General features: G+C 47.6%; 1 protein-coding gene across 1 annotated transcript in view; it reads left to right on the top strand.

Moving 5' to 3' along the window:
* Window positions 1-14,618, top strand: part of FKBP6 (FKBP prolyl isomerase 6) — a 40,371-nt gene extending 25,753 nt beyond the window's left edge. Inside the window, exon 8 of the mRNA XM_030536610.1 lies at window positions 14,179-14,618. Coding sequence (XP_030392470.1) covers window positions 14,179-14,211 — 33 coding nt within the window. The 3' untranslated portion in view covers window positions 14,212-14,618. The remainder of the gene's footprint in view (window positions 1-14,178) is intronic.
* Window positions 14,619-24,797: the final 10,179 nt, after the last annotated feature.

The raw sequence follows: 24,797 nt of genomic DNA on the forward strand, positions 1-24,797 counted from the left end.
AAGTCTCCGCCAAGACATTGCAGCTTCAGGCATCGATCGCTGGTGTCTCACAATCGTAGGTCTGCCTGTTGAGGCTGTTCGCGAAGCAACTATTACTGTTGGTACCAGTCGTCCATGTCGAGATTGCAGTCCTGTGGCTGTCATAGATCCCGGCCCCACCACTTCTCCCAGTCCAGGGACAGTAGCAGATCTTATGCCAGCCTGGACAGCTGACCCTGCCCGTGCCACAGCAGGTGCAGTGGCATGGCCAGCCGAATGGTACTAGTGGCACCATGCCCAGAGTCTGATCAGGTGGTGGACATCCAGAGCACTGCGCTGGCCTCTTCTCCCCGCCTGGAGGAGTCGATGTGTGGCTACACACCTCTGTGTCCCTCAGGACCCACCAAGAATTCTTAATGAGGGTGGCAGCAAGCCTGCACCTCCAGGCAGAGTAGACAGAGGAGCCTCGGACTCCCTGTTTAACCCATCGGCACTGGGTATGGTGACCTTGCCTCTCCTTGAAGGGTGGTTAAGATTTCAAATGCCTGTGGCAAACACTGGCCTCTTTGGCCCCCATCTCTGAAAAGGCAGAACATAAGTACTTTGTACCCCCTGTACTTGTATACTCACCTGGCCCCCAGCTCCTTGGTGGACAAGTCGGTCAACCATAGGGAACGGCAGCGTCAGCCAACCCCAAAGAACAAACTCTCAGAGACTGGACTCTTTTTTTCAAAAGGAAAAAATTAATTAATCTTTGAGCTTCCTGTTATGAGTGCTGAACCATCAGGCTCTCCTGGGCCTGTACAAATTGAATCTGTGGGGCTCCCTGCCTCAATTTGAGGACTCCCTCCAGGAGCGCAGTAGGTAGGCATTTAAGGCGCTACTGGAGGAAGGGACAGCGACTGCTAGGGCATCCCTGCAGGCAGCCTCAGATGCTGCAGACACGGCCACACGATCAGTGGCCTCCGCAGTGTCCACAAGACAGGCATCTTGGCTCCTCTCTGGGCTGTCCAGCGAGGCACAGTCTTTCATGCAGCATCTTCCATTTGATGGGAAAGCTTTATTTGCAAAGGAAACAGATCTGAGGCTGCATGGCATGAAAGACTCCCGCACAACCCTCCAGAGTCTGGGACTCTATTTCCCGGCTCCGGCAAAACCTAAATTCAAGCCGCAGCAGGCTCCCACCAAGGCCTCCCATAAGAAGCAGCGGGACTATAAGAGATGCCCTCAGAGGCAGTCTCTGCCTGGGTCCTCCAAGGGCAAGGAGGCAGAGAAAAGGCCTTTTTGACAGGATGCTCGAGGGCACCCGACCAGTCTTCATCAGGGATCCAGTCCCCATAAAGCTTCCCTTCTCCAACCGGTGGTGTGCTTTGCTTCCAGAATGGTCGAGGCTAGCCTCTGACTGATGGGTCCTCCATACCATTTCCTGGGGCTACACCCTCCAGTTTACTTCCTCTCCGCTCATCCACCCCTGCCCCTGTTCTTCTTGGGGGACCTCTCGCACAAAGCTCTGCTCGAGCAGGAGGTGGGGCAGCTCCTAGGGCTAGGAGCAATAGAGGTGATGCCCGAGGAATTCATGGGCAAGGGGTATTACTCCTGTGTTTCCTCATACCAAAGGCGAAAGGAAGGCTCAGGTCCATCCTGGACCTCCGAGCCTGAGGTGAAACTCAAGTTCTGCATGGTCTCCCTGGATCCCGGGGACTGATACGCTGCCCTTGATCTGCAGGACTTATACTTCCACATATTGGAGGGCACATTAGCTTCCTCTGTTTTGTGGTGGGACAGAATCATTACCAATTCACGGTCCTTCCATTTGCTCTGTCCACTGTCCCCAGGGTGTTTACAAAATGCATGTCAGTGGTAGCGGCCTTCCTCAGGGGAATATCTGGATCCCCTCACCGTCTATCTGGACGATTGGTTTGTCAAGGGCACCTCCCAGTCACAGGTGAGGGATCATGTGGTGCTCTTCCTGTCCATATGCACCTCCTTGGGCCTGTTGGTAAACAACACCAAGTCCACGTTAGTCCCAATCCAACACATAGAGTTTATCAGGGCACTTCTGGACATAGAATCGGCCAGGGCCTCTCTCCCACCAGACAGGTTCAAGACTGAAAGATCTCATAGACTCAGTCACAAGGTTCCTGGTCACAACAGCCAGGGTTTACCTGGAACTCTTGGGTCACAGGTCGGCTTGCATGTACGTGGGCCATCACGCCAGACTCAGGCTTTGGATGGCCTTGAAGTTCTCCCAGGCCATGGACAGGATGGGCAAGGTCCTCACTGTGCCGGATTCTGTGATTGCCTGCCTATGGTGGTGGTCCGTCCCAAACAGTAAGCCCCAAGGGGTCCCGTTCAGTGACAGGGCCCCATCATTGGAGCTGGTGTCTGATGTGTTGGACCTGGGTTGGGGGGCCCATGTGGGGAACTTTCAGACCCGAGGTGTGTGGTCGGCTCAAGACCTGATTCTACATGTAAACGTCAAGTTGCTCAGGACTGTGCGGCTGGCGTGTATGGCCTTCTGCTCGCACCTAGAGGGCAAGATAGTCAGGATCCTCACGCACAACGTGGACTCAATGTTCTATATCAACAAGCAAGGAGAGTCCCGATCCCCTGCTGCAAAGTCCTCAGACTGTGGGACATCTGTATAGCCCATGACATCCACCTGAAGGTCTTCCACCTGCCGGGTGCCCGGAACGAGAGGGTGGATTGCTTGAGCAGGGACTTTCCTCACAACACGAGTGGTCTCTCCACCCGGAAGTGGCCCACTGGCTCTCCCAAAGGTGGGGAACTCCCCAGGTGGACCTATTCGTGACTCGGCAGAACCGGCTATGCCCCCAGTTCTGCTCCGGGGGGGGGGGGGGAGGCTAGGGAGGGGCGCTATCTCTGATGCCTTTCTCCTGTCCTGGTCACTCTGGCTTCTCTACGCCTTCCCCCCATTCCCCCTAATCATCAGGGTCCTGGAGAAGATAAGGTCGAACAAGGCCTGGGTCCTCCTGATTGCTCCAGCAGGGCCCAGGCAACATTAGTACAAGACCCTCCACTGTGGCCGTTGCCACTCCACCTGGACCTGCTCTCTCATGACCAAGGCCGCCTCCTACACCCCATCCTAGCGACTCTTCATCTCACAGCATGGCTGCTCAGTGGTTAGGTGGAGAGGAACGGACATGCTCGGACCTCCTCAAAAGTAGATGGCCCTCCACTCGCCGTGCTTATTTGGCGAAGTGGTCTCGATTTTTTAGGTGGGTGGTGGACCAGGGGATCTCCCCGGTGACGACTCCAATCCAGCTTATCCTTGATTACCTGCTCCACTTGAGGACCCAGGGCTTGGCACCCTCATCGGTCAGGGTGCACCTGGCAGCCATATCGGCAAGGGCACACAGTATTTTCCCATGCTATGGCTGGCCAGTTCCTTAAGAGTTTGGACAGTCTTTTTCTGTATTCTTGACCCTCAGTCCCACAGTGGGACATAAACCTGGTGTTGATGTGTCTCACGGGGCCCCCGTATGAACCGCTAACCATGTGCCCCTGGTCTCACCTCTCGTGGAAGGTGGTCTTCCTGTTTGCAGTAACGTCAGCCAGGCAAGTCACAGAGCTCAGAGCCCTGACTTCCGAGCCTCCTTTCAGGGTCTTTCATAAGGACAAGGTCCAGCTCCACCCGCACCTCATGTTCCTCCTGAAGGTGGTCTCTGCCTACCACATGAGTCAGGACATTTTTCTACCGGTCCTCTGCCCTAAGACCCATGCGTCGAGTGAGGAGCGCTGTCTCCACACACTTGATGTGCGGCGGACTCTGGCTTTCTACCTCGAGCGGATTAAGCTGCTCAGAAAGTCCTTGCAACTGTTGGTCGCCTCAGCTGAGCGTGTGAGGGGCCAGCCGATTTCCACTCAGAGGCTGTCGAATTGGATCACTTCGTGCATCTGTTCCTGTTTATGAACTGGCGGGTGTTCCCCCGCCACCTATTGTGAAGGCACACTCGACTCGGGCGCAGGCCTCGTCAGCTGCCTTTGTGGCCCACGTCCCCATCCAGGACATTTGTAGGGCCCCCACGTGGTCTTCAGTTCAAACGTTCACCTCACGCTATGTGATCATTCCCCAAAGCAGGGGTGACGCTGGGTTCAGCAGAGCCATCCTCCATCCTGGGAACTTGTGAACGCCTACCCACCTCCAACAGATGTAGCTTGGAATCACCTACTGTGGAATACATGAGCAATCACTTGAAGAAAAGACAGTTACCCTCTCTATAACTGGTATTCTTCAAGATGTGTTGCACATGTCTATTCCATATCTCACCCTCCTTCCCCTCTGTTGGAGTTGTCTGGCAAAAAGGAACTGAGGGTGGGGGGGAGCGCACAGCTCCCCTTATACCGCGCAAGGCAGGTGCCACGCCAGGGGTTGCGGGGGGCTCTCCGCCCTACAAGTACTGCTAGGGGAAAAACATCTGGCACTGGTGCACAGGGCGAGCACGCACACCTACTGTGGAATAGACATGAGCAGCACATCTCGAAGGACACTAGTAACGGAAGAAGTAACTGTCTCTCTCACAGCCACACACCCCCATCACCTGCATACTTCAGGTGAGGGGATTTAATGTGTGCATATGATCAGTGCACATGCATGGTATGTGTGGGGTTGTACATAGGTGAGGGGCCATTATCTGTAAACTTGAGGTAGGTAAGAGTGTGTGTGTGTGTGTGTGTGTGTGCAGGGGGGAATGCTGGGTTGCCAGAGTTCACTGCTGTATTGTGAAGCCTGGACTGTTAATATGGAAAGATTTCTGCTTCACAGTGCTGGGATGGAATTTTGTATCCGTGCATTGTCCTACGGAGCCTTGTGTAGCCAACAGGGAACTAGAGAAATCCTTGTTTCATGTGCTGCTCTGTGAAGTGTGGAGCAGGCTCCCTAGAAATGTCTGCGTGCGCAGGGGGCAGGGGGAGGATAGTTTCATTCCGGAAGGATGACTCCTTGTACTAAGTTGGGCCAGAGTTGAAAGCTTGCCTCTAACATATGCTCTAACTGTCGTACACCAGCGAGAAACAGGCTCAGCGCTTAGAGCTGTTCCAATGACAACAAGCACCGCTGAAATTACAGCAGGAAACTGTGACTCCTGAGGTCAAACAGCGAGGTTTTAGGAACGGCTCCAGATTGCTAGGCCTGCTATTAATTGGCGAGACTTAGCTGCCACATTGGGATTGGGTCGCCAGGTAGAAATGACTGTAACTGGGTTTAGAACCAGTGGCTGGTGCCAATTAAACTGACCTAATGACTTGCGAATGAACAGAGAAGTATGAGCATAATACAGTCAAAACTCCTGACTTGGGACAACTCCAGGCTTTGAGCGAACAGTGACTTGCTGCTCCCCTCCTACCCCACCCCGTTTTGTAGCTGAGATTTAAACTAAAAATGCCTCATGCCTGTGTGATGTGGACTCATGGTACAGAGCTGCACATCTTAGACACTACCATTTGTGCATGTTCCTTTAGCAGGTGCAAAATACCCACCCGTGGGGGTTTCCCAGATAAAGAAGGAAGTTCTGTGAAGTAGCTGAGTGCAGCTGTAAATAACAAGAAGCCTAATTAAGTTATACCTGAAGCCATCACCCCTGCTGGGAAAAGCCTCCATAAGGAGAAAAAGGAAAAAAGATTTATTAGGGTTGTTTTGCAACTCTTTTCTCTTCAGATCCCAGCCCTTCTCTCTGGTTTGCAGAGCAGTGCTGTAGCTATGGCAGTGTCTCTAACGGGCACTTCACAGATCTTCAAGGCAGGTCAGTCCGTCTCCTGAGGCACTCTCAGTATACAACAAATGGACAGACCAAAATTAGGGGAAGGAGATCACCAAATTAGTGGGGTTTGTTTTAGATAAGTGAACTAGAGCCTTGAAGAATGAGGATGAGGCAGGGGCCTTGTGGATCAATTCAGGGAGAGAGCGTGTGTAGGGGCCGTGTGGAAGAAGGCATAGAGGAGATGGTGTCTAACAAGGACGTGAATAAGAGCATTAGGCTGTAGCGTGTGCTCCAGTAACGTTACTGCTCTGGATAAGTTTTGGTGTTTTGCTCTATTGGAATGTGATAATTTTGTTGCCAAAAAAAGTACAAATTTGTTATGCTGCTTCACATCAATATTTGTGCAAGGAGTTGAGTTGGTAATCTTCAGGTCTTGTCCCCATGGAGTGGTACAAATGACAGGCCTGTAGCACTAGAGAAATTCAAATACAATACCCTGGTGAAAGGTCCTAGTCCGCTTCATCTTTCTTGTTTCCTCTCCCTCTAAAAAGGGGTTGTGGTAAGGAAGAGGTTCTGCGATTTCTATCAGGATACTGGCCCTGGACCATGCTCGGTTTACCATCTTTAATGTAGACATCTAGCTAGTAGGTACCTGAAACAGTCATAGAACTATATTGTTTGGAAGGGACTTTGAGACATCCTCATGTCCAGCCCCTCCTGCTGAGGCAGGACCAAGTGAACCTAGACCAGACCTAACAGCTGTTCATCCAATCTCTTCTTAAAATCTCCCATGATAGGGATTCCACAACCTCTGTTGGAAGCCTATTCCAGAGCTCAGCTACCCTTAAGAGTTAGAAAGTTTTTGCTAATATCAAACCTAAGTCTCCCTTGCCATGTCTACCTTCAGTGGACATGGAGAATAATCGATCACTGTCCTCTGTAGAACAGCCCTAACATATTTGAATACTGTCTGCTTTTCTCAAGACTAGACATGCCCAGTTTTTTTTAATCCTCCCTCATGGGTCAGATTCTCTAAACCTTTATCGCTTTTGTTGCTCACGTCTGGATGCTCTCGAATTTATTCACATCTTTCCTAAAGCATGTCAGCCAGAATTGGGCACAGTGCTCCAGCTGAGGCCTCACCACTGCCACGTAGTGCAGGATGGCTACCTCCTGCATCTTACGTGTGACACCTGTTTATACACTCCCAGAATATTGGCCTTTTTTGCCCATGCATCAGTCTCATTTTTGGCTCAGCTTCAATTTGTGATCCACTAGAACCCCCAGATCTTCTTCAGCAGGGCTACCGCCTAGCCAGTTAATTCCCCATTTTATAACTGCGTTTTGGATTTTCCATCCTAAGAGCAGTACTTCGCACTTGTCTTTATTGAATTTCATCTAGTTCATTTCAGACTAATTCTCCAATTTGTCAAGATCATTTTAAATTCTGATCCTGTCCTCCAGAGTGCTTGCAACCCCACCCAGCTTGCCATCATCTGCAAATTTTAGCAGCACACTCTCCATCCGTTATCCAAGTCATTAATGAAAGCGTTCAGTAGTACCAGACTTGGGACTGACTCCTGCAGGACTCCGTTAGAGCTTGCCAGTGAGCTGTCGATAACGACTCTTTGAGTTTGGTCTCTCAGCATGAGGCCTCCCTACCCAGCACTCCTGATGGAGGTGGGAGGGAGTCTCTGCCTGCTATACTTCTCCCCACCCTCCTGCCTGGCTGATGCGAAGGGCTCTCTCTTACCCTGCTCTGATCTCAACCTGTGCTGTGGAGGAGATGGGGGTGAGGGGGGACTCCTTGAACAAAGCCTGCCTTTGGGGCTCTGTCTAGCAGCACCGCTGCTAAGAATTATTTGGCAGTAGTGGAAAAGTTGTTTGTCTCTTCAGTTTCGCTCTGCTGGCTGCAGGCTCTGGAATGCCAGACTTGGGCTGGTTAGCATTCAGGTTTATGTGGGGGCAGCTGACCTTACAGCCATAAGAACTAAAAACTTCTGATTTTTAATGAGAGCTTGAGTGGGCATTTCGGGTCTGACCATAAGGTACCATGTGAAATCCATGCTCCATTCCTTTCCTTCTGCCTTAACCCTTCCTGATTCAATACATTCTGATAATAACAAAGTACATGTTTTTAGCTAATGTGATTTTTAGATTGATGGTGACACTTCACCAGGAAGAGAGAAATTTGTTAAACCGCTTTCTTCCCTTTCTAATATCCTGCTCCTACTGTGTTGGAATATATATGAGGAAGTCATGCCAGAACTGCACATTTCTGGAGTGGGGTTTGGGGCGGTGAGCATATAAATTTAGTTCTTTCTCAAGGGGAAAATCTTCAGCTTAAACAGACTTGATGAGAAAAAAATAACTTTGTGTCGAAACAGCAAATGGCAGCAAAAATCTAAATTGCCACCTTGAACCGTGTGTAGTGTATTTCCTGAGGGTGTATCCTAAAGGACAGGTCTGAAACTTAAAGCAGCTGCAGCCCTGTCAGCCATCACTACTTGAGGCCAGTAATTGCAGGCATCTTGCATCCCAGGCCCCCCAGCTGTGAGTACCTTTTCTGTCTCTAGAACAGGACTCCCGGCTGATTCAATTACTTAATCAGATGTAATCAATAAGAGCCTTAAACCACATGGCAATTGGACAAGCAGCTTCTAATTTTTAGACTGAGCTATTGCACATTCCTACCAGATACTTTGTTGCCTTCTCTCAAGCCTGTGGGTTTTCCAGAAGTGGCTACTTTGAGTTCCTCAGTTTGTGTATCTAGACAGTAGAATTCAAAAGGAGAGAGAAGTCGTGAAGAAAACTCCTGCTAACTTCAGACAAGCCAGCTGTGTTCCTTTTTAAATATGGCTGGTCTGGAGATCTGAGCCATGACCTTGAAGAGCACAGTACATCACTGGTGCACATACAGTTACGAAGCTTTGGCTGTACCTTGTGGAATGCTTCTCTAGAGCTTGAGCATGAAAGGTGCCATGTTGACCTGAATGTCAGCCTTGAAAAGGCTGGGAAGAGGATGGCAAACAAACACACACCCTAACACAGGGCTTCTCGAACTGGGAGTTGGGACCTCTTGGGGGTCAAGAGGTTATTATATGGGGAGTCGTGAGCTGTCAGCCTGCACCCCAAACTCTGCTTTGCATCCAGCATCTATAATGGTGTTAAATATATAGAAATGTTTTTAAATTTATAAAGGGGGGCTTCGCACTCAGAAGCTTGCTGTGTGAAAGGAGTCCCCAGTACAAACGTTTGAGAACCACTGCCCTAACAATCCTGGGCTATATTATATCATCAGATTTTCAGCTGAAGTCCCTGTTGAAATTGGATGCGTTCTGCCTCAAACAGAGAGAACGTGCTGGCTTGTTCTCTTTATAAAAGTAGCTTTAGTCTTACCCTCCTGGAGAAGTGTTTTTTCTTTAGTTTAAAAGCTCAGGCTCGTCTTATGTTTAAGGCTGTGTAGAGCCTTGAATTAATGAGGGTTAAAGAGCAGGGGCTCTCACCATTGGGTTGATCCCTTGTCAAGAAGTGTGCAGCGTTTATTTTCCAGATTCCACGCCTGCGTATTTTTGGAAGAGCCCCAGCTCTTGTGTAAGTGATGTCTGTTCAGCCCTGCTTTTCCCACTCCCTTAGGAAAGGCTGGCAGGGAAGCAGCGCTAGAGGAGCAACCTCTGTTCTCTCTTAGCAGCCCTGCTGCGTTGCTGCTGATCTGACTCTGCAGGCACCAGGCTGCTTAAAATAATTGAAAGTATTAGTTAAATGCTACCTGTTAACTGTTGTGTTAAATGCAGAATAAAGGCAATTGTGATTTTTAAATGACCTGTGAAATGTCATTTTCTAGCTATAAATTCATGGCTGACTGTTGTCTTCCTGAAGCCTGTGAATTAAACTAGCCAGCGATAACCAACTTATCTCTGAGCATGAAAGCGTATGCTTGTGTTGATTTTTGGGTAGTTCTTGCCAAACGGCTTTTAAAGGAAGGCGAGAAATACTGAACGGATGGCCTAGCTGGGGCATGTAGTTCTCCTACCTGCTGGAGCAGCAGCCCCTTGAATGCAGTCCAGGCCTTCTCATCTTCAAGGTCAGAGAGTCCCCCTCTGCTTCCTTGGTGATTGTGGAGCCATTAGGTGGAAATGAAAGAGATGAACTGATCAAACACTCCTTGAAATGCCTTCAGGGTTGCAGCTTGAATATTTTTAATTAGCTCCATGTAAAGACTTTATTACTTCAAATAACCATGATCATAGAAAATTCTCAGTTTGATCCTTTTTTCCCCCTTGTGGTGCACAAGAAGCCTCAGTAGATGCAGTTTTTACATCCAGCTAGACACCCCAAGTCACAGCTAACAGCCAGTGGAAACATCAAGTGATTATCATTAAATACGCCTATCAGAGACCTATGAAAAGAGCAATCTATGTCCATAACATAGAAGGCATAGAACAGCAGTAGCATGGTCGAGAGATGCTTTGCTCTAATACAGTACAGACTACTGCAGAATACCTTATCTAAAAACATCTATCGTACCTTTGTCATAGCCGATAAGAGTTTGCGCTGCAGGTTCGGTAAATGACTGACTGGCATTCGGAGCCAGTAGATTAGCAATTGAGAGAGTGATTGATATATGAAGATTTTTCTCCTTCTCATTCCTTGGTCTCGCCACCTCCTTTCAGGCAGTGGTATGACATATCGTCAACCCTGTGCTGGATTTCCAACGCAGCTGAGAGCTGGACCACCTTCCTGAACCCACAAGTGGTTTAAGTTTGGCTTCAGAACGTTGCATATTTCAATCTCTCATCAACCCCCCGATGGTTCAGTCTGAGCTAGACAATGTTGCAGTAGTGAAGGACGTACTGACCTGGTTTGAAGGGAGGGTGGGCTAGTGATGTGAAGTGCCAGAATACAAGTCTGGAAACTCCCAGTCCAGCTACCGGCTTGTGTGACCTTTCCGGGATTTCACTTTCTGACCTGCAAAATGGGGATAGCGACTGCACAGACTGTCTGAGTTAACGAATGGCCTCGTCCTGCTCCTGCTGACGTTGTTTGGCGTCACAGCAGGCCCTAAATGCCTTGCGTAGCCTTGAAATGGAACTGGACTTACGTGTGAAACATTTGTAAAGTGCTTTACGGCCATTTGACGGAAGAGGGTTTAAAAATGCAAAATATTTTGTGTTCTGATAAGATATTGCAAAAAAGACGCCTCTTGCTGTAACTTGGCCTTTCCCTCCGTCTGCCTGTGAGGTATCTGGTTTCAGAGTGGTAGCTGTGTTAGTCTGTATCAGCAAAAACAACGAGAAGTCCTTATGGCACCTTAGAGACCAACACATTTATTTCAGCATAAGCTTTAGCCCACGAAAGCTTATGCCCAAATAAATGTGTTAGTCTCTGAGGTGCCACAAGGACTCCTTGTGGTTTTTACGAGGTATCTGTTTTGCTCCCAGTTCTTGGGCTTTGTGTTTTGGTTTGGTTAGAGTTGGAAATTGTGACCTGTTCTCCTTCATATCATTTCAGATAAATAAATCCTAGGAAGTTAATTTTTAAAAGCTTGCAGAGTGGGGTGGTGACCGAAGAGTTATTGTAATTGGCTTGTTAAACAGATTGAAGTGGATATAGCTGCTGGAACTGTAACATGTGAAACGTGGCTGCTATGAACTAAGAGAAGATAAAACAGCCATTGCATATGCGTTACTTTTGTTTTTTGATTACCATTTACTCTGCATGAACTACATGAACAGATTTGGATTAACTCCTAGTGAACTTGACAATGGCTTTTCCTTTAAACCTGACTTTCAGTGTAAGGGTACATACACACAGCAGAAAAAGACACCCCCACCCCACCCCTGGCAGCAAGTCTCAGAGCCTGGGTCAACTGACTCAGGTCTGCACTGCAGTGTTAAAAATAGACATTCAGGATCGAGCTGGAGCCCAAGCTCAGAAACCAGCTGGAGGGGAGAGTCTTGGAGGCCGGGCTCAGGCTAGAGCTGGCCTCCAGAATACCTACACTGCTATTTTTAGCCCAGTACCTTAAGCCCAATGAGGCAGAGTATGTTGAGCTGGGCTTGGAGACTCACTGCCATGTGGGTTTTTTGTTGTGTAGATAAGGGGTGTGACAAACTGGAAATGTTCTTAATGTTTTCTCTGAATACTGTGTTGGTGCCTCAGTGTCCCCATGGCAGTTCTTAAGTATCTGGTAGAGCAAAGGGCCAGTGCACTTAAATGCCTGACACTCTGTCTCCTTGCAACTGATGGCCTGGGCCCCTCCTCTGCAAAGGTGCCAGCTGAAGGTGTTGGAGACAAAGGGATCAGGTGACCTCCTGGCCCAGGAAAGGGGCTGAGCAGAGAGGAGGGGCTGGGGAGGGGCTGTTAGTCTGGAGCTGGCTGGGGTCAAGGGTGAAGGGCAGACCTGGGGGTCTGGCTCACTGCCCCCCAGAATGGACCCAGCCGAGGGGTCCGGTTCGCTGTATCTACAAGCTCTGTTTTAGACCCTGTTCCTGTCATCAAATAAACCTCTGTGTTACTGGCTGGCTGAGAGTCACGTCTGACTGCAAAGTGGGGGTGCAGAACCCGGTGGCTTCCCCAGGACCCTGCTGGGGTGGACTCGCTGTGGGAAGCGCATGGAGGGGCAGAGGATGCTGAATGCTCCAAGGAGAAACCCAGAAGGTAAAGCTGTGTGAGCTTCTTGCCCTAAACAAGTCTGCTCCAAGGGAAAGGAGGCTCCCCAAAGTCCTGACTGGCTTGGTGGGGAGCAGTTCCAGAGCATCGCCCGGGGACTCCGTGACAAGGGGTTGGCAACCTTTCGGAAATGGTGTGCCGAGTTTGCATTTATTCACTCTAATTTAAGGTCTCGCGTGCCAGTAATACATGTTAACGTTTTTAGAAGGTCTCTTTCCATAATATATAACTAAACTGTTGTTGTATGTGAAGTAAATAAGATTTTTAAAATGTTTAAGAAGGTTCATTTAAAATTTAAATTAAAATGCAGAGCCCCTGGACTGGTGGTCAAGACCTGGGCAGTGAGAGTGCCACTGAAAATCAGCTTGCATGCTGCCTTCGGCACCCGTGCCATAGGTTGCCTACCCCTGGTGTAGATGTACCCTAAATGGGATTAGGGCCTGAGTACTTCTAAATCTGGGTTAATTCTATCTGAGACACAGCGTGTGGCAAATGGATAGAACATCATCTTGGTCCTCAGTGCATCTTCGTGAACGTCTCCAACGCTACCACTTGTAACTGCAAACAGTTCCATATGTTGTGGCGTTATGAGCAGTTGGATATTGAAATGGGGGGCAGGGCTTCATAGAATCGTGAGTAACCCATGTTGCTTGTTGATCTAAAGAACAAATCCTGCCTGACACGCTTGATGGCTTTTTAGGTAGAATTATAAAACTAGAGAATAAAAGTGGCGTAGTATGTGTGATATAACTGAATTTAAGTGGCACATTTTTAATGTCTGTCCAAAATGTACAAAAATACTTGGAGAAGAACAGTATCATCTGGAGTGAAAACTAGCTGAAAGACTACAAACGAGAGCCAAGGTGGGGGAAGGTAATATCCTTTATTGGATCATCTATTGGTGAGAGACAAGCATTTGAGCTACACAGAGCTCTTCTTCGAGTCTTGTTAAATGAGAATGTACAGCTGAAGGAAAAATCCAATGACTGGTGCAGAGTTTGGATATGATGATGAAGACTGAACCATGTTAATCTAGAATAAGGTGAAAAGCTAGGTGATGTGAGGATCAGTAACCACCACAAAAAGACTCAGATTAGAAGAACAGACAAAAAATATCAAATGGATTAGAAAAGTGCCAGCTAATGCTTTAAACCCAAAAATTCAGCGAGCAGAAGAAAGCAGAGAAGCCGTAATGCTGAAGAGACCTGGGTGTGATGGGGGACAGCAAATTAGGTAGGGGTTTGTAGTACATTGTAGTGGCTTCTTGTACAAATATGTCAGAGTAAGGGGGTGACATTCAGGTGTACCTGCATTCATTTCTGGGCACCTTGATCGCAAAAAGCTATTGACCAATTTAGAAAGGAGTAAACAAAGAAGAACAGAAATGATCATGGATCTGGGAGTATTAACGGTTTTTGAATAGAGTTGAATCACTTGTATCTTGGCGAACTAAGGTGGGAACTATCTATAAGTATATGATGGGTATAAATACTAGTGAATGGAAAGTTACTCGGTGGACTACAAGAGTAAATAAAGGCTAGATTGGAGTCCATAACATTTAGAGATGGGATTCCCTTTCAGGCCACGGGTGAGGCTGGTGAAGGAATATTGTGGGAACTTCACTCTTACTGTGCGCTGTGTATTGAGCTGTGAATAAATACAGAATTATTTCAGAGCCAGTAACGTCAGTCATAAATCACAAGTGTCTGAGAATCAACCAGGCTTTCAGCAGATACAGCCAATCAGTCTAGTCAAACGACATTTATGATTAGTGTTTGAATGTTGCTGATTGTGGTTTTCATTCTAGAATCCTCTGCAGATGAAAGGAACGGTTCCATAACTGGAAGGAAGCTACCTCTAGCCCGCAAACATTGCATCCGTGCTTTGGGAGGAAGGGGGACGGAACGTTGTTTCATTGGAGAGCTCGGAATTGAGGAGGCTGCAAACCTGTTCAGTTTTATATGTACAACATGTTTTTCCAGAAAATAAGATTAAACTCTGCTGTAGAGAAGGAGGAAATTGCCCCTTGGGCTTTATGCTCTCTCATTAATGGAGCCCTGGATTATTCACAGAAGCTGATATTGACTTTATTTTGAAGCAGACTTTTTCTCAGTCTTCTCCGACCTCTTCCAAGTTTTGGGCTGCTCAGAGGAAATATGTCAATAAAAGTAGGATGCCAGGGAATTTGTATTTAGGCAACTTGTTCTTAGACTAATTATGTTTAAAATTTGGTTTTGTTTTGAAAAAATAAACGGATCTCTGGAAAAGAATCCGAGCAGGACTGGTCCCAGTTTATTGTCCAAGAGTGATTTTTTTAAAGAAGCTAACGTGAGGAATCAGAATTTGAAAACATGATTTGGTTTGTCTTGCCAACTTGCTGCTTTGCTTGTTAGGCAATACAGCATGTTATGCTTTATGAACATTCTCGTGCATATTGATGCTAAATCCCCAATTACTTCAGAATATGCCTCTTACCTATTCCCCTTTCCCCAAATATCAGCTCTCCCCACATAGTTCATGTAGATTTCCTTGAATTGTTTTGGAATGGTTCTGCCTTGCAGAGTGACTGAGTTAAGTGTAGATTTGAATGCATGCTAATGAATAACATACAGCCAGTACAAAATCAGTAAGAAACCTTACAAAGGTTCCGTGGAAGGGGACCCTGGCATAGCAGAATGTACTGCTCCCACCCTGTACGTCCCAGCTCATCCCCTCTGGACATTGCACATCAATGTAAGGCAATGAGCAGGGTGTGAAGGAGAATTGCTCCTGGTGAATGCACATTCCAGAGACTGCTTGCCAGGAAAGAAACCTCTTGAACTTTCTCGACCTGTTTTTCTCCATCTTCTCGAGCACCTTCTGGCTCTTGTATTCCACATGAACAACAAACGTACCTGTTATTGACTGACTTAATCAGCAAGCAAAGACAGTACACTGGTAAGTTAGGGTGCCAAAAGACTTCATTTGTCCGTGTCTTGTAAGCACAGTACTAAATATTTAATTTATAGCGTGATTAACTTATGGTAGACTTCATTGCTTATGGAGAAGTACGTCCCTCAATCCTATCTGGCTAGACAGAGGGTCACATTCTCCCCCATGTCATGATGTAATTCTCTCATTGACCTCCAGTGACAGTTGCATCTGTACGGCGCACGCCAGGAAGGCTTAGCTGGGTCATTAGTTGTGAGTTACAAAGCCAACACAAATGTAGATAAAATTGTAAACGTGAATTGTCATTTCTGTTTTGTGTGTGTATCTGACCTTGCTTCACTTGACAGATTTTTCTAAAGGGCCCAGTAACGGCTGAGACTTAATCTTTCTCCTTGTCCTAATTGTTCTTTCGTCAGATGTACTGTGCAGCCAGCTTCTCAAGCAAGTTCTATTTTAGCTCTGTTTGCCATTTTCTTTCAGGATGATAAATATTAGGGGGTCACATTTCTTTTAGTCACTGATAGGTTTGAAGAAACAGGTTGATACCAAAGATGTTAAAATGAGTCTTGTAGATTTTATTGACTAGACACTAGGTGGCAATATATCCCTCCTCTTCATAAATACAAGCAACTTTTATGGGTGAGTGTGTAACAGACTTTATATTTTGCTGAATATTAATAATCTTGTCTACAAATTGTTCTGATCACTTCCTTGATCAGAAGCTGATGGCCGTTCCCTGCCAGAATCAGAGAGCTTTCGTATCTCATGACTCCGCATGAGGACAAGAGACATTCTTGAAGAAGGCACATGTGTAATGGGGTTCCACTATGTAGCTACCTATGTCTTCAGCAGCAGAAGCTTTCCCACTACGCTTCCAGACCTTATCCCAGCAGCCAGCTCCATCCAGCATTGTCACTGTAGGAAAGCCAGCGTGCTGGCAGTTGTGGTTAACAAACACAGGTGCTGTAAAGCTGAAGATGAAAACCTACTGAATCTATGTCAGTATTTGACTCCATCTTATGCAAAGGTTGAATCTGCCGACTACTAAATTTATATGCTGTGATTCACAAGAGTCTAAGGCCTGGATCCTGCAGAAATCTCAAGCCGATGCTTAACATTATGCATGTGAATAGGCTTGTTCAATGGGCCTGCTCAGCGTGTATAAAGTTAAGCAGTGATCTCAGGCCTAGGTCCAGGAGGGGACCCCTGTGATCATTTGCTGCCTGGCACAGGCCGTAGAATTTCACACACTAATTCCTGCAGTGAAAGGAATTATCCTTTTAATGCGGGGTGGGGGGAGAGGTTCACAAGGGGATTTAGGCACCATTCACAAATCTGAGGAAAAGGCAGAGTTATCCCTTCCCCCTTATATCCAGCGATTAGGGCAACCACCTGGAGCACAGACTCGAAACCAGGTCTCCCAATCAGAGGTGAGTGCTCTGGGCACTAAGCTATTGGTTATTTTGGGGTGGGGGTCTCCGTCTCTCCTGCAGGAGCTGTTCCACTTAGTATCAATTAAACATTCATCGGAGCAGGACCTGGAACCCAAGTGTCTCCTGACCCAGGTGAGTGCCGTAACTACCAGACTAGACCCCCTTCTCGCTCGGTGGCTCGGTGAATATTTATACAAAGGGAAGCAGCTTCTGGAAACTTATCCCAGAACAGCAAACAGCCTGGTGGTTAGGAAGTGGGGTGGGGTTTAAACCTGGGTCTTCTAAATGCCAGGTGAGGGCCCTAACTATTAGGATGTTGGGCTGGGGGGTGAATTGCTGTTTTCTGCTCAGTGAAACACTTTTTGACTCCAAACTGTCTTGTGTCTGAATTTTCAGTTAATCAAAAATAGTGGAAAAATTTCAGTTTTCAGTTGACCTGAAACAAAACAAAGTTTTTTTTTGTTTTTTGTTTTTTAAAGCTGCCAGGGAACCAATAAAAGAGTTATTCTCCCATCTCTACCAGTGGATTACCTAGAGCACATCCCTAGGGAGGCTGTTAACCTATGGATTTAAAGACCTCCATGTGATTTAACTAGAGCTTGCCCAAAAATACTGGTTATTTCCTGCAAGAAATGTGGATAATTTCTCTTCTGAAATTTACCATATTTTTTTTTGGTTTCCCCACCAAAAAAAAAACAAAAAAAATGAAGAAAAATGAAAATTTTTACCAAAACCCAAACAATTTTACTGAGAATTTTAGGTTTTTGGTTTTTTGTCATGAACCCAGAAACCTCTGACCAAAATGAAAGATTTCCCTGAAAATTTCATTTTGATCAAAAAGCTCTTTCATTAAAAGAAAATGGTTTTTGATGAAAAACTTCAACCAGCTGTAGAACTAACCACATCCCTTGGTATGCTGTTCTGAGAGTCTGTTACCTTCACCAGTCAAAAGTTGTATTAGTTCCCGTTTGAATTTTTCTAATGTTAACATCTGGCCCTGGTATCTGGTTATGCCTTTTGTCTGCTAAATGAAGAGACACATAATATCAGCTATATTTTCCCTGTGTAGCTACTTGACCTTGTCCAAAAGACCAGGACACAGTCTGCTCCCACTTCTACCCTGCAGTCTGTGAAGTGGAGATGAAACGTATTAATTCTAAAAAAATGAACTAACACGTTGGTTCTTATGTGCCTGAGAGATGAGTCAGTATTTCCTGGTTATCGCCAGCTCTTGCAAATTGCTTCTTTGCTAGTAACCACACAAGAAATATAATGCAAATGTAAATACAACTGAAATTACTAGAGCTTGAATACCATGGTGTCTTGGTTTTCAACAGCTGGCATCCAGGGTGAGCTAATGTACCAGCTACGTGATACCTCACATTGTCTTCCATTTCTAGGGTGAGGTCAGCAGGCTCCGTCTTCTTCTAGATGGAGTCACTGTAAACAGGTAAGCAAAAGATTTGGCATGGCAATTACCCCACTGCCTTCCATACTTAGAAGGTTGCATTCTTTCCAGCTCACCACCCCTGAGACTGCTTGGCCATGGAAGATCTAAGCACCAACACGTTTTAGTTGACTACCAGCACCGTAACTGCGTGGTCGCTGAGGGTGAGAACTCATTCCTTTCCAAACAGTAGGTCAGACGCAGAATGCTTGAGTGGGTGACGGTCTAAGCTTGGTGTGAACATACTCGGTAGGGGCTGGAAAACCATTAAAGTTTCCCCAGCACCCATTCATCTTGACTCTGGCACCCAGAATCTGAGCTTAGATCTCCTCTACTAGCAGAGGCTGTCAGGAGGTGCAGACATCTAGCTAAGAACTCTGAATTGTCCATTTTATTTGTTTAATATTCTAATCTAAGTTGCTCCACTTTGACCGTCTGGGGAGACAGTGTCATCTAGTGGCTAGGGCACTGGCGTGGCAATCTGAAGCCCTCAGTTCTAGTCCTGGCTCTGCCACTGATGTCTTGCATGACCTTGCACAAGTGATGAGGCCTCTCTGAGGTTCTTTTCCCCTCCCACCCTTCATCCGTCGTGTTTATTTGGAGTAGAATTGTCTCTGCAGCACCTAGCATGCGGAGACCTCTCGGCACTGCCGTAATAGAAATAACACTGCTCTGCGCCTGTTCGCGTATGACTGTAGGGACTCTAATAGCTAGTGATCGTCTTCCCCTGTGGCCGTGGCCAGTGCTGGAGTGCTCAGTGTCACAGGAGCCAGGCCACAGGCCCTGCTGGAGGGAGAGGAAGTGACCCGAAGGGGTTTTGTGTTGCCTTTTAAGCAGTTTCCCAGTATAATTTTACACTGAAGCAGGAGCCCAGGAGTAAGAGCCCAGTGCCCCGTGGGGCCCTCAAAAAGCGAGGTGTGTATCTCAGGCGGTTATCCCAGTGCATCTCCCCTCTCTGCTCACTGGGGGAATTCAGTCACTTGTCGCTTGATGCGACCTGTCTCTTTCCCAGATTCATTGTAGTCGCCTCTCACTGCTTCCTCTTCTCAGAGCTGGTCAAATCTCTGTCGCTGCTGGGATTTCCCAGGCCGCCTGCAGCATAGGCTGTTTGAGAAGCCGTGCCTTTTACTCTCCGCTGCCGTTCCTGAAACTCAGCAGAGCGGAAACTGCTCACTGGCGCCAGCTGACTCACTGCTGTGAACCCCAGAACTGGCACCTTGAGCGCTCCTATTTTTGCATGTTCTGTTCTCCCTCTCCCCTCGTTTGTGTTGGCAGTTGCTGGAGAATGAAGCTGATTTAATTGGCAGTTGTGTTTGTGGCCAGGGTGTTATGAAAAGGTTTTCTGTCTCTCTCTGTAAGTTACACTGACTGTGTTTTCTTTCTTAATATAATATTCACTTCATTATTAGCTGAAAGAGGTTCTTTTGCAGAAAAAAGTCCCGCTTCCAAAAATATATATAAAAGTTTCTTCATGCAGCAGTATTCTGAGGGCTGGGCTTTTCGGCTGGAAGGGAAGTGAGAAACCTGATGGTATCTGTGATTTAGACAGAAATTCCTTTCTTTCCCAGGGTGATGGAACACTGCCTCACTGTGCTGGTACCGCTACTGGCTGCAAAATTGGCTGCACCCTCGTGCCTTCTCCCAAACGGCAATGGAGTGGGGTTTTTTCTTTGTATGTGAGGAATGAGGTTCTCTGAGGGCAAATTCAGAGGAGATCTGTGCAGGACGGTTTTGGGGTTCACTTGCTTTTTTCTGTCATCGGTTTTCCCTGTTGTATGTTGGTTTAAGGGGGGGTTTTCTCTTCGGAGCAGGGATGCATGTGGTTGTCTGCTGCCGGCATTGTCCATTGGACTGAAATCCGGCATTTCCTGACATGATTTGAACACGCATCATTGGGGCTCAACCTCAGGAAATACCGTGTGCACTTTACAGGGTTACTCAGCTCATTCCTTTACTAGGTGGTAAAGACATTTCCTGCATCAGCAGGGTTTAGGGGGATGGAGCTTTGTTACATGAATTTCATTTAAATCCCTTCTCCTTTTAAAAGAGACTGATGCAGTGAGGGCTTTCTTGCCTTGAAGAATGCAACGGCAAGGCTATGCAAGGTGGCGTTTCCAGCTCAGTAGCTAGTTCTAACCCATTCCCTGGGAAAGCCGCAAACCCCATTGCCTGTGGGTGGGGGGTGAAAAGGGCTGGAGAACCTTTCAGGCCTGCTGTGGGGCCTCGGGTGGTTCGTTGTCCACAGAGCATCCAGTCTTGCGCAGCCCAAGAGAAACGTCGAGGTCTCAGGCACGCACACAGGCTGGAGGCCTTGCTTAGTTCAGGGGTTAACGGGTTTGTTTTCATGTCGTGTTCTTACTGAAGCGCAGGCCAGCGGGGGGAGGAGAGAGCGCTCACATCCTGAGACAGTTTTGTTTGTTGAGTTAGTCACAGTGCTTGACACATTCAGGTCGTTTTGCATGGTCTGATAAACTTGAGGCTCCAGCCTCAGAAATGCCTCCTCAACCAGGCCACGTGAAAAGGGAGCCAGGCTCCTGGCCATGGCCCTGAGAGCAGCAGGCTAACGCTGGGCAAACCTTTATGTGTTTGCTGTAAATGGTACACAGCAGCTGGCAGTTCACCTTTGGAGGGGTGGAAACTACTTGACTGCATCATGCTTATCAACAGCTTCCTGCTGGGCTCTGCCATGTCACTCATGCCATTTGCATGGAGACGCTGATGTCAGAATAGGGGTGGAGCTGGACAGATTGAATGTAAAATGTGCCACCAGTGGAAACTGGCCAAGACAGCTCAGCACAAGGTGTGACTGAGGGGAGACCTGGCTTCCTTGAAAGCCCTGTCCTCTGTGGCCCATGGAGGTTCCTGGTTTTGTGTTGGCTTTGGGAATGGGCATGGAGTGCAGACAGTGGCTGTGGCTAACCAGGGGGGTACATGTCTGATGTAGAGTTTGGCCACCAGCCGGAAGTCAGTGATGTTCGTTACTGCCATGGGCTGGATTTGACCGAAATGCTGACCGGGCAGTGATCCTTCACTGGTCTCCAGGCGGCTTTTCTCAGAAACTTCCCTCGTAGCTGGACATAGCTGAGGAGTGAACGGGACATGGACCTGACCCCATTTCTCATGCATGCAGGTCACCTGGCCTTGGCCATGTGCAGCTGCTCCAGCTGTTGAGCCCAGAGAGAAGTCCGTCCCCCCCCCCCCCCCCCGCAGGAAGGGCCAGCACTATTGCTCGTGAGCTTGTCTCAGCTTGAAGGTCTCTCTGTACACGTCTGACACAAACAGGATTGAATATACTGTGCACTGTACATTGAGTAGGGTATTGTAACCTTAGAGAAGGATCTGGGATTGGCTTCTCAATGCTCTGGTGAGAAGTGCATTAGAAATACCACGGTGAAGGATTTTTCATAAAGCCCTTAATAGACTAGACTCTCAAACAAAAGCAGACGCTGCAAAAAGGAATCAAAGGCTGAGAGACACAGTTGCCGGGGTGCAGCTCCTCTGACATGCCTTCCGCCAGAGGGGTTACGCTGGGGCAGCTCACCAGGGGGTTGTGAACTTGGGTCGGAGCTAATCATTCAGAGCTTTGCTTTCTAAGGATTTTTAGAACTTGGCCCCAGATAAAATTGTGCTGCCGGCTGCCACCAGCCACACAGGATCCAGCGAAGAGGAAGCTACCTACACAGAACTGGTCTTCCTTTAAATGTTCAAAAAAGAAAATGGCTTGGTCTATTTTTAATTGTGAAAGTGAACAAATTGAAGATGCGTTTGGATCAGTAGAACTCATACCTGCTGTGATTTAAGAAATTAAATGATTCCACTATTTATTTTATTTTTAGTACTTTGGGCTAACAACCCCCTCTGCTCCCCCCGTAAAGCCTCCGAGACATTTGTCTTTGAAAGATGGTTACTGCACACGGACAGGAACGAGTACAAGGTCCCTGTGCCTATCAAGAGAGCTCAATCAGTGTGACTAGTAGGTACAGCTTTCATTACAACTGCTGGGATTGGATGTGTGAAGGACGTCGGCTCTCTCGTGATTCAGGACCCAAACCAAGCATTGACTCTGGCCTTAGCAAGAAATGTCTCCTGGGGACACGTTATTGCAGAATTCGGTGGCAGCATCTAGTTTTGGCCACTCTAGGACAAGAGTCCAGCCCTGACTCACTGTTCTGAGCCTGCTCTGGAATTCCTGCGTTCTTCCCTCTGCCTTGGACCCAGAGAGGCCTCTGGGGGGGCCATGACTGCTGGCCCCGCCTCACCCTGCATGATATGCCTGTTGATTTTGTGTTCTCAAACCCCTTCCCGGGGAGGTTGGGCTCTCAATGTGTCCTAATGCAGTTGGCCTGTGCAGCAACTGGTGTTCGGTCTAATCTGTATCAAGTATCGGACTGTTTCTGCATCCGTGACTCGTTCCGCTTTCATCCCGTTAGGTCTCGCAAGCTCAGCAGGGTTGATGCAGACCAGTACTTGGAAGGCATGCTTTCCAGGAGTGCCCAGGTGCCCCATTAGAATATGGCCTCCCCCTAAATCTGTACGGAGCACTACCTGGGCATGCCATGCTGCTGCTGGAGATCAACAAATCTCTAAATAAACAAATAAAAACAAATAAAAAATGAGTCTGAAGGTTTATGCCGGTTAAAGCTCTCATGGCACTTTCCACAAGCTGAGTGAGGGTGGTTTTAACACTCAGGCTGTGACCTACTTCTGTTCCCCCTGCAGTCTGAGTTCTAGCTCGTTTTCATCCCTGTACTTTCTGAGCACTGCACAAACGTACCTTCACAGCCTCCCTGTGAGGCAGGGACAGAGTAGTCCCATTTTACAGACCGACAGACTGAGGCACAGAGAGACTGCTGCCCAGGTCCTCCAGGCTCCAAACTTCCACAGATTGCAGGATCTGGACCTAATGACTCTCCCACCATCATGCAGAAAGTCTGTGGCAGAGCAGGGAATTGACCCTAGGTGTCCTCCAGGGCCTTTGACACAACTACCTTGGCTGTGCTTTTCCTTTGCTTTCTGTCCTCAAGTATTGTGCAGTGTTGCTGTGTGCTGTTAAATCAGCTGCTATGTTCCACTTGAGAAGTGGCTGCATTTCAGTAGTGGGTAAAGCTTCCCCCTAGATCTTGATTATCTATTTCATAACCATGCTGAGATACAATTAATGTTTTATACATGCTTTGAACTCCTCAAATAAAAGGCATGGAGCGGCGTATAGCGGTAGTATTTTACAAGCACATATTTCTTCTTCTTTTAAAGGAATGTAAACACACAAAACCCCCCATTGTGCCTGGCTTCAAAAATGCAGAAGCCAAGTGAATGTTTCTTTTCCCTGTGGTCAGCTATGATCATTCTTTACAATCCCGTGAAATGCATTAGGGACGGTCCCATGTAATTATGATCATTCAAGAATGAGGCGTAATTGGTAAAAATTAGCAGTTGTTTCAGCGAACGTCTGTTTGCTTTTGCTACTGATGCCGATTTCTGTGGCACAGATGACCTGGTCGTCTCCCTCCCCATGCTGCGAAAACCCTCTTGCGTGTACCTCTCCAGTACAAATGCTCTTTAAGGGTAGAGTTAAAGCTAGTTATTTATAGACTGTGAACAGAAAGAACCTCCTCAGAATGTTATGGTTTAAGAAGAGCTTTAGCATCTAAAACTCAGAAAACTGAGTTAACTTGCCCAGCCAGTCTGGGCAGACTCCATATTTGTGACCCGTATCCTGGCCTACTGTCCCCCAATGGGCATATATGAAGTATTATAGCAGCTCACAAACTCGGGGTCCTTGGCATTACACTGGGTTGAACTTGGCCCTGTATGTTGAAAGGGGAGTGGATGAAAATGCATCTATGTGGCCCGTGGATGAAGAATAGCGTCTAAAGGCTTGTTTTCACTGCGGTGAGAGTTAGTCCACAAAGGGGTTACTCCACTTGACAGTTAACACAAGTTATAACTCTCGTGTTGCCTCTCACTTGAGTCCTGGCTGTGCACACAACCCTTCGCTTGAGTGCAATGGTGTGTTTAATGCCAGCTGACTGGTCTGAGTGGGGGGATAAGCTAGTGAAGCCCAACTCATCAGCTGCTAGCACGACCACTCTGTAGTGTGTGCAGGTTGGCACCACCCAAGTCCTGCTGGTTCTCCACTTCTTTCCCACAATTCCCCAGGTGCCCAGAAAGGACGGGCAAGTTCTCCCACAGTTCACTTGGCAGGAGTTCCCAGAGCAGCTCTGCCTACTGCAGTGCTAAGAACCCTGGGATTTCCCCACACGGCTGAGTGCCACCTGTGAATGAGTGCAGCCTCCGTCTGAATGCAGCAGCTCGATATGCTTCTGCCGTGTGGGCGCACTCACTCGAACCAGGCTGACTGGAGAAGAGTAACCTGAATGTTTATAACTCCAGTTCACTCACCCTCTTGATATTACTCTTAGGGTCTGTCTTCGGGCAGAGTTAAGTCGATCCAGGGAGTTTCTCATCTATTCGTTGGCTTCTCTGGCTCCTAGTGCAGTGGGGCTGGGACGGGGTGTCACTGGGAGCAGTGTGGAGGGTAAAGGAAGTGTGACAAAGTTCCTCTTCTACCTTGATGGGTCCTGCGCTTATTGGCAGATTTGCTCACCTCAGTGA

Source organism: Gopherus evgoodei, chromosome 17, assembly GCF_007399415.2.
Source record: "Gopherus evgoodei ecotype Sinaloan lineage chromosome 17, rGopEvg1_v1.p, whole genome shotgun sequence".
NCBI lineage: Eukaryota > Metazoa > Chordata > Testudines > Testudinidae > Gopherus > Gopherus evgoodei.